Genomic DNA, 17,861 nt, shown 5'->3' with positions numbered 1-17,861 from the left:
GACCTGCAGTTTAGCTCTTTTTAACACTCATGGAACATCATTGTTCACACCTTCAGTTTGCTTAGCGTCTTCATCGGGTCAGAGGTCACTCAGTAGGTCACTATTCTTTTGATGCTCCCATTTCCTCTTCTAAATCCCACATTTTGGCTTTTAAACGTTTATATTCATTGGAAGTTATAAGCCATCCTATCAGTGTTTATCTCTCAGACTCAAGGTGAAGAACAGGCAGACAAGAAATTACCAAAACCCATCTGTTCCTGGTTTAATTTGCACCTTTCTTTCTTCCAAAGCAAAATTTCAGCTGGTCTCTGCTCATTTTTTTCTTTTCTTATAGAAACTGAAAAACAAACAAAAAAAAAGGCGTTTACAAACATTTAAAAAATGTCAGCACAAAAAAAGCAAGAGAGAAAACAACGGAAACGCTGTACAGATGAATAATCGAAGTGTGTCATCTTCTGCAGTGAAAAACAGCAGCAAACAAGCTTCATGTGCTTCGCTCTGAGCTCACAGAGGAGGACGCCGCTGTCGGCAGGCAAAAGTCCCACGACTGAATCTCATCAACATGTCGTTGTGTTTCCTGAACTTTGAGCCTTTGAAACCTGTTCAAATGTCAAGTTAATGGATGTCAGACAAAAACAGAACAACTCCCATTAGTCCTGACGTCTCTGCAGTGGTTCATTCCCGGCAGCAGATTCCACAAGCCCTGCTTCTGATTTCAGATTATTTACAAATTCAACGCGTGGAGCTCATTTATCCGACCACAGCCTGGTCGGAGGAAACCTTCCCATGATTTACAAACAGCCACACCTTTATCTGACAAACAGACATTTTCACGAGGTGTCATGATTTAGAGGCTTTATCTTCCTGAACCGGGAAACCAGGAGACACGACTTTATCCGACCTACGAAACATTAAGAACTTCAAAACATGCGATGTTCAAGATTTCAAATGATGCTGCTGAAGTTCAGGCGCTGACTCTTAAACACAGAGTCGTCAGGGTCTGTGCAGAAAATGGCAGTCGACCGCATCACAAAGACCACGGCCAGGGGCGAGCTACGTTGCCATGGAAACGCACCTCTCCAGTGTTTATCAACGGCGTTCAACAAAGGAAACCTGGAGACCGGCCGTTAAAAAAAGCCTAAATTAGAGCTCACTCTTTAATCCCAACACTGTCGTGCGCTCACCAGAGAATAAAGCGTGCAGTTGGAGGATATGGCTTGTGAAAGCTTTGTTTTGTTGTGGCAGAAACGGCACAAAAAGGATGAAATCAGACTCAATAAGCTGAAAATAACGCCGCAGACACTCCGCAACACGCCGTTCTGACGCTCGGTTTGGCGTGAAAGGGCTCTGAAGTTTAACATCCGACTGTGACGGCGTGTCTGGGACCAAAAGCTTGTGCTGATGCTTCAAATGCTGCTCATCCACAAGGGATTCCTGCAGCGTGAGAACATTAACAGTCAGTTCATTTTACTTTATTACTTAGTCTGACACCGCCGGCTCTCAGGGGCGTGACACCTGGTTCAGGGGCGTGACACCTGGTTCAGAGGTGGAAATCACAGCTGAAGCTGCACATCCTCCTGATTCACCTGCAGTACATTTGTACTTCCTGTTTGTGCACCAATGAGGTGCTCCCTCTGAGTTAACATGTGGTTGTCTTTTAGCCATCAGCTGCTCTTTTTTAAATCCTCCGACTCCATTTCCCAGAGATCCATCCTGTGCTTTAAGTTGCTACGTCACATTTCGGCATCAGAATTGTCAAACTCAAAGACAACTTGCAGAACAGGTAGAGAGATGAAACCCTCGTGTCTGGATGCCTTCATTTTCTTCATCCTTCTGCTGCTAAATGCATCACTTTGGTTCTAGCATTTTGCCCTGTTCATATTCATATGAAACATCGTCCTCAAACATCTCAGCTTTGCTTCCTTTATGTGGAGGGATCCAACTCAGCTGCTCCACGTGAGTTCGCTGGAATCCCCTCTGATTCCTCTTCTTTGAGTTAACTTTAGGTTCATGATTTGTCAGGACAGGAGGGAGGTGCATAGGCCAGAAAATCACATTTAGAAGGACAAAAAAAGATCAAAATGGGCAGATCAAACTGAAATCTGAGAAAAACGAATGAAAGAAACAAACTTCCCCCGTGTGCAACATCTCTGAGAAGTCCCAGCGCTCAGAAAGCTGCGGACGCCCCGTTGCTGAAGTTCCCAGAAAACGCCCGGCTCGTGTTTTTCAGGACTGAGCTGGAGCAGCATTTCAAGCTTTCCAAGTTCATGAAGGTGTCAGAGTCTATCCGAACCGGACCGAGCCGCGACCCGCTGTCAGTCCACGTGCGTGTTTGTGTCAGTCTGTGTGCAGCAGCGTCTGTTATTTGCCGCGAAGCAGCTCCAGCTGGTCCTGGTACTCGGTGAAAAGTCTCTGGAACCGCAGGTTCTCACCGATAACGGGCAAAACCTCCCGCAGCAACTCCCTCTTCCGCAGACCCTGAACACAGAGGAGACAGACAGTGATGCAACAGCGGCTCTGACACAGCAGCCCTGTGCTGACTGAGCTTATTCACCCCCCCCCCCACAGCTCAGAGCGGCTGTGCCCAGCCAACACTCACTGATGCAAAGAGAAAAATCTGTTTTTTCTGATTATTTTACATTTTCTAGTGACTGAAGCGGGAAACAAGAGTAACAGTTTCCTGTAAAGAGTTAAATTAAACAGAAAAGCTCCTGACAGGATGAAAAGGTAAACTTTGCTGGAAGGTACCGTATTTTCTGCACTATAAGGCTCACCTTAAGGTGTAGTATTACCTAATGTTCTCTGATTGGTTTATCGCTGCCAGCACAGTAGTGCATGTATTACCTCCCTGTGTCAGCGGGAAATGCTCCAGGACAACAATATCGGTCGTTTTTACACTTATAAACTTATAAACTGCACATCGGTCTGCTTCACCCATCTCAGACTGAAGAACAGACTCACTGGGACTCACTGGGACATGGGCAGAAGCATTAATGACACGATTCAATCGTTAAGTACGAGCTCGATACAATCTTTGCCCCATTCAGAGTGAATGGCTGGGATCCGCCTGGATTCACTCCGAACACAAAGCGAGAGGCGGAAGCGGCCAGTTGCCGTTCTTTTCCAATGTAGGAGAGTGAAGAGGCGTGGCTAAAGTGAACGTGGCGGTGAGTGATGCAGAGGGGGCTTAACGCCCCGATGAATGCTCGCCGCTTCCCGCGGTAAATTCAAAATGGCGGTATCCGTGACAGATTTTGGAATCCGATGCACACATAAGGAACACCGGATTATGTGGCGCACGGCTGATTTTTGTGAATATTTAAGGCTTTTAGGTGGCCTCATGGTGCAGAAAATACGGTAGGTAACTGCCAGCTGGATGTTTAGGTTTATGACGTACCAGAGTTGCTGGTTCCCAGGACGTTGCTGCTGATTTGTGGACGGGACCCAGCAGCTCCTTGCAGAGCTCCCTCAGACGATACTCAGAGCCTGGAGGGATGGACACACGATGGAGAACTGAAAAACTGCTTAAAGACACCTTGATAGCGTGACAAAGATGATAGTTTTAGCCTAAACGCTCCTCTTGGCCCTATCCCTCTGTTTTTCAGGGATAAAGCGGCACCAAGAAGTAGCGTTTATATGGAGCTTTCACTGGGGTGTGATCCCCAAAATAAAAAGGACATCTAGTCCCTGTAAAGTGGAGGGATAAGGCTATCAAACTGTTTGATACGGCTGCCTAACTGTGGCACTAACACACACTTTGCCGTCCCTTCTTAAGTGGATACATATTCATTTCTGTGTTAGTTTGGACTCAGAATCGGGCCTCCGTGGGACCTTCTTCTTCAGCTGCTCTACTGTGTTGAACCCAATCAGCCGCCTCCCTACCTTCGTTGACGAGGAATCGGGCGTAGATGAGCAGCCAGTAGCGATACTCCTGTGACGACTGCAGAGTCAGAGCGGACGCCAGCTGATTCTCCAGGAAGGCCAGCGTCATGCTCTGCTGCAGGTGGTGAGGGGTGGAGGAGAGGCGGGACGCCAGCCGACCAGCACTGTGGGGAACAAGGCTTCACTGTTAGGAGACATTCCCTGTGGAAGAGGAGGACAGAGAGGAGCTAAAACACTACACTCGTACTTCAGGTTGCGTCCCTGCATGACAGCCAGCGGCCCTGAAGACACAGGTGCATCATGGGAGGGTAAGCAGCTCCTGAAGTCGGCACACTGGACCAGAGAGTCGCTTTTATCTGCTATTAGAGTCCTGAAAGAGACAGAATGTAGTTCATGAAGCAGATCAATCCCACACTGAGGAGGTCAGAACTCATCGGCTGCGTGGAGCTTTACTCTCTCACCATGTTTCCAGCGCTGAGCTGAAGCAGTACGACTTCCCGTTGGACAGTCCGATGACTGGGACGCCCTGCTGAGTCAGCAGAGACTGAGACACTGTGGTGTCAGCAGCTGCAGACACAAACCACATGCCGTTAAGGAGAAAGATTTCACAACTTTAACAGAAAGCCGTTTCAATCCCCTGATCTCAGGTGGGAAGATGCAACTTTACAGATGCCAGATTTCTCAGCTCTTCTGTGGCATTTAGCAGATGTCATGGAAGCAAATCTGACTAAAACTGGACTTTTAAAACACAAACACAGAGGAATCCTTCTGTGTCGCTTTCAGATCTTACAGATGTGTGTTTTCAACACACACAGATGTGCAGTCCTGCAAAAAGCTACCAGTGCACAGGCTTCGGATGCGATGCTATGTGCTGATCACATATTTATTGGCTGAAAGTTCACTTTCGTCGGGTATGAAGGCGACAAAGAGCCACAACAACTTGGATTATTACTCCCTGTATTACTGATACTGCCCACATGTGGCAGCAAACGCTACAACATGCAGAGACGCATGTGAAGCATGTTCAAAGCTTTACTCACTCAAATTCATTTCAAAGCCAAACAAACTAACACACCCAGGCTGGGGGTTGAATTTCTCCTGCATGGAAACAGCTCCAACTTTGATCCAGTGAAAAAAGAAGCCAAAACGAAAAAAGAAGCCAGTTCCAACAGGATAAACCACAGAAGACTTTTAAAAAACAGGTACAGAGACGTGAATCTGGCCATTTCACCTCTAAGCATCCACATTATTTTGGTCAGCGTTATACATCAGTTAACCAGACCAATACTAATAAACTAAAAGTGAGAAAGTCACCACCTGTTGGATGGATTGGGTTTTCTATCACCCAGCCTCCAACACAGCGAACCGGTTCTTTTCTGTGGAAATGGCTCGTTGAGCTGCAACTGAGTCCAACAACCAGACTTCAGTGTTCTGCTGCATCCTCTGTCCGATGCCAGTAAAGACGAGTGAACGGCTCCCAGGAGCAGCCGTACATGCTGGACCGGTCACGCTTCACTGGTCACTCAGCAGCACTTACTGTACGTCACCAGAAGCGCCGTTTTTGGCTAATGATGATCGTCTCAGGCTGGTTGCTGCAGCTGTAGTTTAAGAGAGGATGATGCCCCTCTGTAACATCTGCAGTTATTTGAAAACACCTCTGACACAACGCTAAGCTTCCTGTTTCTGGTCAGTATGAACAAGCAAAGGCAGCACGATCGGGACGTCTTTCTTCCAGCAGGATCTGAGTGAAACGGGCTCTGGACCGTTTAATTTACACCAGACAGAAAACTACATTAAATCCTCATTATATGGGCTTTGCACTTCCATTTTCACTCTCTGACACGGACATGAGACCTTTCATGTGTTGTTAACTTCTTCCTGTGGAACAGATTATCAGCTGTCTCACCTGATAAAATGGTCAGCAGCGACTCGTTCTTCACCAGAGCTTTCTGTTTGTGAACATCCCTGCAAACACACAACATGTTAATGCTCCTCATCAACTCAACATGGATCCTGTTCGAACCAAGAAGAAATTCATCTGTCAGGGCGCAAACATTCCTCTGGCTTTGACTTTTACAGGGACATGTTCTGTCAGCACTGACCAGACCGAGAGCGTCGCCCCGGCAGTCAGAACCATGACGAAGTGGGCGGAGCAATGCAGGGCAGACACCGGCGTGGCCAGCTGGATGGCCGGGAGCAGCCGCCGCCCACAGGAAGAGAACACGGACAACATCCTGTCCTCACAGGCAACGGCCAGGATGTCACTGAGGGAGAGGAAGAGCAGGAAAATGACCGGATTATTCACCTTCTCAGTCGTAAGTGACTCCGCTCAGACGGCATCACGGCCTGCCCGAGATGTCCCGTCATAGCAGAAGATCGGGCGCTCAAAAACACGCTCCTAATATGTTACACCTCCGTGACAAATGATAACAAACTTCATTCACAGATCTTTAAAAAAAGCAAAAAAAAGAGCGGAGAGAAAATAAGACAGAAACTGATGAGTCAGGTCATTTTAATCTTTGAAAAAAAGACAAGAAAGCACATGAAACCGCTTCCCTTCAACACATTTTAGGAGGTGCATTGAATTAAACTGGCATGATCATGGCTGAATTCTCCCATTTAATTCCTAATCAGTGCATTTCATCCTGGTTTTCCTCATGTAGCGAGGAAAGATTTCAAACTCTGGATGTTCACTTGCTGAGTTAGAGAAGATATTTTGGTAGAAAGAAAAAAAAAAGCCCTGAGAAGCTCCGCCCACCTGCTTCCTGCAGCAGTGACCACGGAGCTGGGCAGCAGTGTGTGCCAGTCCCGTCCGTCTCTGGAGCATCGCAGCTGGCTGAGCTTCGAACCCGCGACCACCGACGCCTCGTTCTCCACCTCCAGGAACACCGAAGGCTCCATGCTCACCTGCACACGAGCACATTTTCTGCTCCATTAATAAGGCTGAAACAGCTTCGTCTTAAAGAAGAAACAAAACACATTAGTGGCATAAAAAAGAAAGAAAAGAACAAGATGCAGACATCTGTAAAACAGCACTTCTTTTTGGCCTTGAAGACATTAAACAAACTGAGGAATGGATCAACAGCGAGCCGATAAGAAGTGCAGGAACAACAACACGATTTAAACTGGTCCAACAAACACATTCATCTGCAAATACAGACAAAGAAAAAGCACTTTATCGGTATGCTCCCCGGCCCATTAACCCTCAGACCCCCAAGGTCCTGCAACTGTTCCGTCCTCAGCAACAGACTCAGTCCTTTCACCTCTTTATAAATGATAAACTTAGACTGATACTGGTTTGTAACTCCACCCTCACAGACTCTAGGTGATCAGGTGGGGAGTGGAAACAGCTAAACAGCGGCACCATCTAAAGGCCTCAGAGACAGAGGAACGGTGCAGACCTGCAGGCTGAAGGCCTTTTGTGTGCTCGGTGTTGGTAGTTTGAGAGGAGCTGCAGGAGCTGGAGGAGCTGCCACCCTGCTGGGTTCACGCTCAGTCGGAGGAGTTATCTGAGAAGAAGGACAAACACTCGGTTATCTCTGCTCTGCTTCTGCTCAGAAGGAGCTTTACCTTCTACAACTTTACACCAGTAGAACTGCATCTCCTAAAGCTCAGTGATAAACCAGATCTCCACCTGAGTGAAGGGTTGGGGAATGGTGGCGGCCATCTTGTCTTTCCTCGGCCGTCCCTTCTTCCTCTTCTCCACCACCTCTCCTCCATCCATCAGCTCAGATTTCCTCTTGCCGAATGCCAGATTTTTATTAATGGCAGCCATCTTGTCTTCGCTGTCGCTGCTGGTTTCGTCTTTGGCTTTGGTGTCTTTCAGGGAAGAGATGGCGTCCTTTGGCCTGCTGGATGAACGGAGGAGAATGAATATTTTCTCTGTATCCTCATTTTTTTAAATCAGTGCAGTTAATCACCTATCCAGAGGCGTGAGTCCAGCAATGGAGGAGATAGCAGCAGTGACCCCCGGGGTGGCCTTTGACCTCTCTGTGAACCTGGAGTCCAAAGCTTTCATTGGCTCAATCTTGGAGGCAGAAGTGAGGAGCAGGCTGGACTTCACACTGAAAGAACGAATGGGTGTGAGACGAGAGGAGGACGAGTTCAAAGGGATGTCAGACAAGCAATCGAAATAAAAGAACATGCAAATGACCCTCAGCCGGTTTGCATACCCGTCGTTGTTGTCCTCCAGCCCTTTGTTGGTGCTGTTGGGTGCAGGTGAGGTGAGCATGGCGTCCTGACTGGGCCGAAGCCCCAGAGAAGAGGCCTGCCCTGGACTGGAGTCAGAGTTGAGCTGGGGGGTGAGCTGGTTGGACATGGAGGAGCCCGAGGGCAGAATGGGAGCACTGTTGAACAGAGCCGGGGAGAAATCCCTGAAGAGAAAGATGGACAGCAGCTTATCACTGTGGACCTCTTCTGACAGGGAAGTAAAACCCGAATAAACCCTCTTTTCTAAGAAAAAAAAACACGTCATTTTAACAGCTTTTTAAAGCTGGATAAGCAGATCGCTGCGGTTGCCAAATCAAGCTTTTAGCGAAGTCATTGTGAAGGTGAACCTCGTCTCTTCTTCAGAGACCTGGAAAAAGTTTCGTCCCTTCGACTACATTAATGACACGGAGGCGGGTTCTGCTCGTTTGCAGATAGTTCAGAACGCAGAAAACTCGAGTTTTGAATTTTCAACTTGGAAGCCTGAAGCCAAAATGCGGCACCGCTGCAGACCTGGCAACAAACCAGCTGAAAGCCAACTTCAGCGCAGTTAGAGATCCTGATTTCTGGCCGGTGGAGTGAAGAGAAGTCGGGCCGTTTGGACTTACTTTGAACAGCAAGATGAGCTCAAACCCAAATGAGTTTTAAATCCTGAAACTCTAACTTTCTGCTCTCCAAAGGAACAGCCGTAATCGCTGGAATCTGCACACGATCGTGACCGTTTGTGGGGATCGAGGTATCGGTTCTCACCCCGTGTCCAGCTGAGCGATACAAAGCGGCGTGATTCGTCTTCTTCCGTCTGCTGTCCTCGTCTCCACCTGCTTCTTCAAAAGGTTCTGTAAGAAAAGGGGAAAGTTGAGGAATTCCAGCTCCAGAGAAAGTCAAATCTGCTTCTGTTCTGAGGGATTTAAACACATCCCTGACATCTGAATAAGAGCTGCTCCTCTCGGCCGGACGTTTATCCCTGAGCTTGTTTAATATATTCCATTTTCTGTCTGCAACTGTTTTCAGGAGATTCAAATAAAGCCCATCAGGCTGTTCAGGGTTGAGGGATTGTGGCTCTGACTCAGCCACAAAAAAAGAAAATATCTGTAACCTCTGAAAACCTTTGAATGGCTTCTTTCCCGACAAGTTTATAAATCAAGTCATTTTCAACTCAAACATGGAAGAATGTGCATGAGAAGCCGCCCCAGCCAGCACTTCACCTTCCTGATGTCCTCCAGAGACTCTCCGTTCATCACGCTGTTGACTTTGGGGGCTGCAGATTCGGGCCCGGCGCTGGCGGCCCCCGCGGTGGCCTGGGCCGAGTGCTGCCGCTCCTGCTGGTACTTGAGCATCTCGGGGTTCTCGATGATGGTGGTGGAGAGCTGCACCTCGGTGTTGGTGATGGCCAGGCTCTTACCGTAGATGTTCTGGTGGATGCTGTTCTGTACGGCGCAGGGAGGGAGAAGAAGTTTCATATCGGGATGGAAACAAGTAAAAACTGATCAATTACAAACCAAACTTCTTGTAAATCCTGTAATTCAGCTGTTCGGGTTCGGGTTTCAGTTTTAAGCACAAAAAACTTAAAAGACAACTGAGGTCAGTATCATCAATCAAAGGATGTCTTGGACGATGACGGGCAGCACAAAACACCTGGAAGCTACCTCTGTCAACGTGCTGCTTGGATTAGCATTACGTGCACGTGATTAGCATTACGTGCACGTGATTAGCATTACGTGCACAGAGAGCAAAGGAAAAGATCTCATTCTAGTCCAGGAAGCATTTGGATTTACTTTCCATCTGAAAGACATGCACATATGATGCAGAAATCATAACCAGAGAAGTCTGGGTTCCATTTATCACATTAAAGCCTTGTTTACAGAACCGGGGCCAAAGTGTAAACTGTAGATGTGGTTTAGGTTTCTGTTTCACTGTTAAATTTCAGCCCGGTGATTACTTCCTCTCATTGATGAGGTGGTCGGACCGCCCCCTCTCTTATTCTCAGACCTGCAGTTCAGTTGTGAGCACACACACTCCCTCACTGCATCTTTTTCTTACATGTTAGGACCTTTTTCATGATGATGAGGACTGACTTCCAGTTAAAAATGCTCATCATCTCTTCACACTGTTGCATGCAGCCCTAAAACTGAGCCACTCATATAGAGAACATTTGTTTTTGGCCGCTGCTAATATTAGCAGCATGGAATTAGCATTCCTTATGAGCCTTTTCTGCACCCATAAGCTTACTCTAACATTTAGCTGACAGCTTAAAGGATGACTGGTTCCCTCATGGCCTCATAACTGCTTTTCTGCTTTATCTTCCACCAGAAAAAACAAACAAACAAAAAAGAGGTTTTGGTAAAACTGAAAGGGAAAAGCCTAGAAAGATGCGTCTTACTTTCTCCTCCTCGTTCAGCGGGTCTCCCAGTTCATCCAGGGAAAAGTCCAGATAGGCCACAGTGCCGTCCATTGAACACACCAACATACCCAGACCTGTCAGAGTCCTGACACACACACACATTTCACTCAGAGGAGCTGAAGATGTTTCAATACCAGCATCTTCTCATAAATCAGTGCTTAAATGGAGCTGAAGATGTTTCAATAACAGCATCTTCTCATAAATCAGTGCTTAAATGGAGCTGAAGATGTTTCAATACCAGCATCTTCTCATAAATCAGTGCTTAAATGGAGCTGAAGATGTTTCAATACCAGCATCTTCTCATAAATCAGTGCTTAAATCACAAACCAACAATAAAGTAGAGCTCAGGGAAAGAAACACTGAGGCCAACATCTTCATTAACTCACCAGGAAATGTCCATAATGGATTTATCGAACAGATCGTGGATGACCACTAGAGGGCGCTTCAGTGAAGTGAGCTGGAGTAGAGAAAAAGCCAAACTTTCAGGTTTCAGTTTTCCAGATATCACACCAACATGAAGGAGAAACTTAAACTTACTGGAAGCTGTAAAATGAACAGATCAAACGGACACAAACAAAGTCATTAAAAGACGAAGGTGCAAAACACGAACTGAACTGACCCAGACGGAGAGCGATCGGTCTTTGCTGCCGACGGCGCAGCAGCAGTACGGACAGCTGGGTTTAGGAGAGCTGCCGTTCTTCTGCTTCTTCTTAAAGATCTTTGGGTTGAATTTCTACAAGAACAGACGGCGGATCAGTGAGGCCACACCGACGGTCGTTTTAACGGTGAAGGATATTTCTGAAAGCCGTCTTACCACCACAGTGACGGCTTTACGGTGGCCCACAAAGTCCATATTAGTCTTCCAGCCGTCTCTCTCCACGATCTGAGCGGTGGGACCCGAGTTGTTCATGGCGTGAGCCGACACCAGGTACTGACCGTCCGGAGACCAGGACAGACGCAGGACGTGGGTCGTCCCGCCGCACTGACAGAGAAAAGCGATTAAAGCTCACATTCACGAGCCTCCCGATGCGATAAAATCAGAACAACAGCCGGAATGAACCACCAGTGATACCTCGCTGAAGGGTTTGGTGATGTTGGCATCCATCTGCCAGTCCACAGTCCTCCACACTTTGAGGCTGTGGTCGTCGGCCTGGGAGGCGATATATTTCCCCACCGGATCCCACGTCAGGCCTTTAACCAGCCCGGTGTGTCCTCGCAGGCAGGTGACCATCTCTGAGGAGACACAGCAAACACGGGCTGATGGAGCGTGAAGCTAAAGGTTTAACCGGGTAACGGCTGATGACATCATTCAACTTTCAGGCAAAACCGCAGCGCATATCAAGTTCCAGCCACTCAAACGGGAGAAATGTCTGCGTTTAACACCAGTTTCCTCAGCATTATTACTCTCACTTAGCTTCCCCAAAACGCTGAACTGCTCCTTTAATCCTTCATATTGAAATTTCTACCCAACATAAATGACACGACACAGAACCGAGCCACACATGCCTGTGTGATACTTTCCAGCGGCGAGCCGCAGCTCTCGGGTTTCCTACCTGGGAATTTGCGAGCGTTCCAGATGACGATGGTGTTGTCCACACTGCAGGAGGCCAGCCACACGTCGTGAGGAGACCACGCCACGTCCATCACATCTGCCAACAAAGCACCAAACTGTGACCACAGCTCTGGAGACGAGTGACACCCCAGAGGAAGAGGTTCTGACCTCACACTCGGATCAAAACGGTCACGATATTTCAGTAAGACGCCAACAGGTGCAGCAAAGTGCGAGCAGAGAAAAAGGGAAGCAGCGCTGTACCTCCGGTGTGGTTCCTCAGGATGGTGACGCACCTCCACTGCTCCACGTTGGCCAGCTTGCTGCTGGACCCGAACACGGTGCTGGGACCGATCAACCTGCAGAGAAACCACACCGTCTGATCTGAAACGTTCCAACACCCAGAAGATGCTGCTGCTGGGTCTGTACTTACGCGGCTCTCTTCCACACCATGACCAGCTTGTCGTCTCCTCCTGACGCCAGGTACAGCCCATTGTTGGACCAGCGCACACAGTTCACACAGGCTGCAGACACAAACAGACGCTTCTGTCTTAAAAGGCTTAAAATCTGCTTCCATCATCACATCCGACAGAGCGAACATGTCTCTGTGTGTGAGCAGCAGCTTTAAAATGATGGATGGAAATTAAATAAACAGGAGAAGCCTGAAAAGCTGGCGTTTAAAAACCTAAAACCTTTATTTCTCGACCACTAATGAGACAAGAAACAGATAAAAGCCATGAGAGAGGGAAACCTTCGGCTTTTCTCTGAGCTTGTGTTCCCGTCACATCAGGTTTACCTGGTTAAACCTGAGACGTTCCCACAGTGCATAAATCCACCCAAACTCCAAGCTGACGAACATCGTGTGCGTTTTCCTTTCAAAGCTCGTCATTCTGAAGTCTTTTAAATAAAGTTTTATTTTCTCCTGAACTGAGAGAAAAAAGCTTTTAGTGAGTTTTTCAGCTGTTAGGATTCTTTTCAGCAAAGGTGTGAACAGCTAAATCTGACCAGAGGAAAGTTTGTACAGACACAACTTTACGAGTCTTTCAGCGACGGATTGTCTTCTAACCGACTGCGACACAATAATACTCCCAGAGGTGAAAGTTAGCCCTGAAGAAGAGGTTGCCTCCAGTTAGGACAACTACTTCTTCTTCTACTTCATTAAATCTCAAACAGCGCAGCCTCGTTTATTTCCATCTGCCCGGCCTATGACCACACGTCTGATTCTCTCAAAAGGTCCGGTTTCTGAATGAAAACCCGACTCCTGATGAAGCCCAACGCACCGCTTACAGCACGCCGACTAACTCATAACCCACTGCGACATTTTGAGAGAAGACTCAAAGTGAGAAAGCGAGGATCTGCTCCGTGACAATGACCCTGAGGCGGCACAAAGATGGAGTTTAACCAGACGCCAAGGCCACAGAGGCTGCTTTAAGATGGAAGGCTTCCTCTCCAGACCCCACTGGGTGAAAACCTCAGTGTTTGGATGCATGAAGTCAAAGCTCATAGATGAAATAGAGGAAAACAGACACCTTTCTGTGCCATGAGGGTTAGAAAACAACTGCTGCGATGCAGGGTTTCTGCACAGATACGGAAGAACAGGTGCCTGTTTTCCTACTAAACACAGTGTGTTTCTGATGGTTTATGTGTCCGGACTCTGGGGTAACGGCACTTTGAGCTGCTGAAGTGAAGTTTCACCCACATCGACTTTTCATGAACGTTTCCCCATCAGAGCTCATGAACAGTTCAAAACAGCCTGAAAGTTTCAGGATAATCTGAAACAACGGACAGCATTTAAGGCCGTTTCCAACCAGCGAAAGGTCCAACATTTTTTACCTTCCGAGTTAAAACATTTAGAGCGTACCTGAGCCGCAGCTCCAGTAAAAAACTGAATTTATGGCTCCTTAATGGCTCCTTCAGCAGCACATGTGTGTCTTACAGCTTTGCTTCAGTGGCCTTAAATGCTGGTTTAAGTCTTCTGTGATGAGTGTGAAAGTGCTAAATCACCAACTTTAATTAACTTTGCCAACCAAACCCTTTACAAATCCTGCAGCTGGTGTTCCACAGAAGAATGAGGCTGTCTGGGCGTCACATCCAAGAACAATATTGGACTTCCTCCAGCCTGTTTACTCATCTCTTATGGCAGGGATTGCTTCTGCAGCACATTCCAACATGAGCAGCATGTTGCAGCACCTGTGAAACTACTTTAGCTGAGTTTAAATGGTGTAATTTCATTGTCATGTGATCTAAAACACCTCCATAAAGTAACTTCCTGCGTCTCTGGGGGGGAACCAAGCAGAACTGTTTACAGTATTTGTTACTTTTTGGGCTCCGTGCGTCCAAAAACTGTTGAGAAGAAACAGAAAAGCAGAAACGAAACTTAAACTTAAAACTGGTTACCTAGGTGATTGTCCATCTGGCAAAGCATTTTGGGAACATTCTCATTCTTCTCATCTTCCTCTCTCAGGACCGGCGCCATGTTCCAGATCATGACCTTCCCAGAGTCCTCCCCTGAAAACAAATAATCAATAATAATGAGCGTTTGAACACTGCAGAGACATATTGGTAATTATTTCATGTTACTTTACTTTAATGGGGCAGAAGGAATCTGAAATCTAGGACTAAAACAACCCAGCAATCCCCCAAACGATGGCTGTTTATCCCAGAGCTCGCTGGTCTATGACACAACGACCCAAAAGCGTGGAGGAGGATGCAAACTGTGGGAACGTCTTACCTTGCCCACCCGTTGCAAACTTCGTCCCATCTGGGTGGATGTCGACTGAAAATATGGGTTTGCCTGAGAAGCACAACAGAAAGTCAAATCTCAGTTTGTAGAGATCCACATAGTTCACATGCTGATAACTGATCCGGTGCAAAGGAGTGAACAGAACAACAGTGGAAACAGCAACAGGACAGAAAAGCTGATGAAACACCTGATCGAATCTCAGGTTTTTCTTTTTTTTCAGCCTTCGTTCAGTCGGCCTTGATGGAAAATTCCCAGCTTTTCCATTATTTTCCACAGCTCAGTCGGAGCATGAAACTGGTTTGTTGCACAAAGTGGATCACACCCTACATGCATCCCTTATTTGTGTTCTCCCCGTCTAATCAGCTGCTTTACTCTGCTTTTTATTTTTGACTGATTTTGTCCTTATTAAAGCACTTTGGGACAGCTTCTGTTATTTCTAATGTGTGCTTTATAAATTAAGGTGACTTCTTTGAATGCTCTTATCAATACTTTGCACAATATCTAAAAAACCTGTTGGTTTGCATAACATTTAATTTACTTTATCCAACAAAAATAACACATAAGAAGAATAACCTCGATAGCACAATGACTGAAAAGTCTGTAAATAACAAACAAGCCACAGAATAAAAATGAATTTGATGCAGAGGCAGCAGGAAGCACAGACTGCAGATTAAGGCATTAAAACGTATCTACACTTAATTTGCACATCAAGGTAAAATATCGCTCTGTGTTTGTACATGTCTGTCTCTTTCTGCGGTTCTGCTGAAAGCATCATTGTTACAACAGCCACACAGAAACCTTTAAGAAATGGATAAGAATTAAAGAAAGTTTGCAAAGGATTAAAGATTAAATGAGAATGCACAAACAAAAGAAGAAAATCACAAGATAAATACCACCAGTCGTGAGCCACAGTCACAAAACAAAAGGGAAAAAACCAGCAATGTGCACGTCTTAAAGCCTTAAAACCATCTTAAAGTCATATAAAACTGCATTGAATTCATTCAGCTGCTTTTCTTTCACGGAAAGGGCGCAGCATATTTAAATTGAATTTTCCTCCTTTAGGAAGAAATAACAATAACTTCCCAAGAATAAAAAAAAAAACAGGTCTGTAAACATTGAAGAATCTGAATTTATCTAAGATCGTGTCTGTTTAACAGAGAACATAAATACATTTATATCCAACTGTCTGGTTACATTTTAATTTAGCTGCCAAAGATCATTTCGCACATTGGTTAGTTTGGTTTGTTGTATAAAAAAAAGCTGCAGACAAGCAGAAACAGCTCGACTGTCCTCCATTTGTGTCCCCTTCTTCTTCTGTGGTCTAATGACGGTCAACAGGATATTTCCAGGTGCTAAACTTTAATTTCAGCTAACAGAATGGATTTAGTATAAAAGTTTAACACCACAGCATCACTGTGGGGACATTTCCGTTTTCCAGCCGTATCAAAAAGAGGATCCCAACAACCTGAAAGAGCATTTGCTGCAAAAATGCACCAATATCAGTCATTTCAAATTATTAGTGGCGGTTGCAGATGATTTTTAAACTCGACGGGTCCTCGAACCGGCTCGTTGTAAACAAGATGCAAACCGACTGTGAAAATATAAATCCACATTTAACTTCGCCACACAGTGTCGTACACTTCTGTGAGTGGATTCACAAACGAAACGACACACAATGAACGCAAATCACTCTCAAACAACTATACATGTTAGCCGTAACGTGAATTCGGGCCATTTCCTCAACGGTTAACTTTCCAAACTGACAGCCAGCACGTTTCATCGACACACACTTTTTAAATTTTTTTCATCTCCATGTCAAACTGTCACAAAAATGCAACGTGTTTGCTAAACCGTCGCCCAGAACGTCAAAAATATGTCAGACACAGATAGCAACTTCGACATGGGTCATCTGGCTGGTTATCGTCAAGGCATCCGAGCTAGCCGGGGGGGCTAACTAGCTAGCTAGGCTAGCAAGTAAAAATATATTTGGGAAACAGTGGAGTGATATTTAAATTGACAAAACACCTGATGTAACTGTGCAACTGATTAACTACCTTTGTTAGTGTTTGGGTGACTTTTCAGTAACAAACAAGTCAAACAAGTGTCGACAACCATCACCACCATCATGCCTCCTTAATAAGTCACCCCCCTTGACAACAAAAGCCCAACTTGGTCCAACAGATTCCTGCACAAGCTTACCGTTGTGGCTCACCCAGCTCGGCTTCAGCAGCTTCATCTTCACCCCGAGTTTATTTTGATAACTTCCAGTCTTATTACCAACTAAAACCCATCAGGCGATCAGTTCACTTGGAGAACTAACGCCAAACCCGCTCTCTTTGTCCTAAACTCTATCCGACACTTTGCTGTTTTTGTGATCCAACTCCATCGCTGCAGCAGGCAGCATCCCCGAGTATCCGCGCCGAACAGTGGGCAGCAGCACGCAGGCGGCCCCGGACGACAAACAATGTCACACCAGTTAGCTCAGGAAGTATTTCCGTTATTTTTGACCGCGGACCGGAAGCTTGAGTAACACGGCTTTCATAATAAATGTAAATTTCTTTTCTGTCTTGACATTGTGACGTTATCATCAAAATCATTTACAGAAACGCATTTCTATGAGATCTGCGATCCAGTTGATTTTATTTAAGACAGTAATTCAAACGTCAGATCAAGAAATTAAATCAAAATTGTAGCGTCGGTGGAGAACATACCGGAAACTGCTTTCATTTTGAAAAATCACTTAAGCTCGAGTACGCAAACTCAGAATTTAAAACAGAGCAGAAGTAAGAAGGTGTTGACCGACTTTATCATTAGCTTTAGATAATATTGGTTACTAATAAGCAATCCACAATGTCTAATAAAGATTAATAAACTATGGAGCGTGTTTTAATGAAATCACAGTGAAACATTGTCACAGTTTTTCACTAATGAGACTTTTGTGTTGAACATGATTGCGGTTAATTTATAATTAAATCGATACATTAGAGTTATTCTAAACCATGTATTTTTTTCATTAACGTAGGAAATTTGCAAACTATGGGCATCTTTCAATGAACACAAAAGCTTTTGAATAAATACGT

General features: G+C 45.9%; 1 protein-coding gene across 2 annotated transcripts; it reads right to left on the bottom strand.

Annotated features, from left to right (window-relative positions):
* Positions 1 to 237: 237 nt before the first annotated feature.
* hira (histone cell cycle regulator a) lies at positions 238 to 17,249 on the bottom strand. Of its 2 annotated transcripts, none has more exons than XM_072387249.1 (25): positions 16,981 to 17,249; positions 14,770 to 14,832; positions 14,436 to 14,546; positions 12,472 to 12,562; positions 12,303 to 12,397; positions 12,043 to 12,138; positions 11,562 to 11,722; positions 11,304 to 11,471; positions 11,109 to 11,222; positions 10,876 to 10,946; positions 10,469 to 10,574; positions 9,294 to 9,515; positions 8,839 to 8,924; positions 8,055 to 8,255; positions 7,803 to 7,946; positions 7,517 to 7,733; positions 7,284 to 7,391; positions 6,641 to 6,789; positions 5,985 to 6,146; positions 5,789 to 5,847; positions 4,344 to 4,449; positions 4,130 to 4,252; positions 3,883 to 4,046; positions 3,398 to 3,486; positions 238 to 2,478 (listed from the first exon to the last, which is right to left on the bottom strand). In XM_072387249.1, the coding sequence occupies exons 1-25, from the start codon at positions 17,015 to 17,017 to the stop codon at positions 2,362 to 2,364; spliced, it is 3,060 nt and encodes a 1,019-aa protein (XP_072243350.1). In that variant the 5' UTR covers positions 17,018 to 17,249; the 3' UTR covers positions 238 to 2,361. The 2 variants fall into 2 exon arrangements, with proteins under 2 accessions (XP_072243350.1, XP_072243351.1); XM_072387250.1 differs by having other exon boundaries at positions 7,517 to 7,730.
* Positions 17,250 to 17,861: the final 612 nt, after the last annotated feature.

Source organism: Leuresthes tenuis, unplaced genomic scaffold (assembly GCF_036924035.1).
Source record: "Leuresthes tenuis unplaced genomic scaffold, fLeuTen1.0.hap1 SCAF_6, whole genome shotgun sequence".
Classification (NCBI taxonomy): Eukaryota; Metazoa; Chordata; class Actinopteri; order Atheriniformes; family Atherinopsidae; genus Leuresthes; species Leuresthes tenuis.
The sequence above is the reverse complement of the archived record's forward strand: the minus strand, read 5'-3'. Positions and strand labels throughout refer to the sequence as shown.

Bases quoted from the DNA above. Each gene is read 5' to 3' on its own strand.
- hira (XM_072387249.1), bottom strand. From the start codon at position 17,017: ATGAAGCTGCTGAAGCCGAGCTGGGTGAGCCACAACG. The intron at 11,223-11,303 runs GTAAGACGGCTT...CTGTTCTTGTAG, and splicing joins GTAAAGCCGTCACTGTGGTG to AAATTCAACCCAAAGATCTT. The intron at 4,253-4,343 runs GTGAGAGAGTAA...TGTCTCTTTCAG, and splicing joins AGCTCAGCGCTGGAAACATG to GACTCTAATAGCAGATAAAA.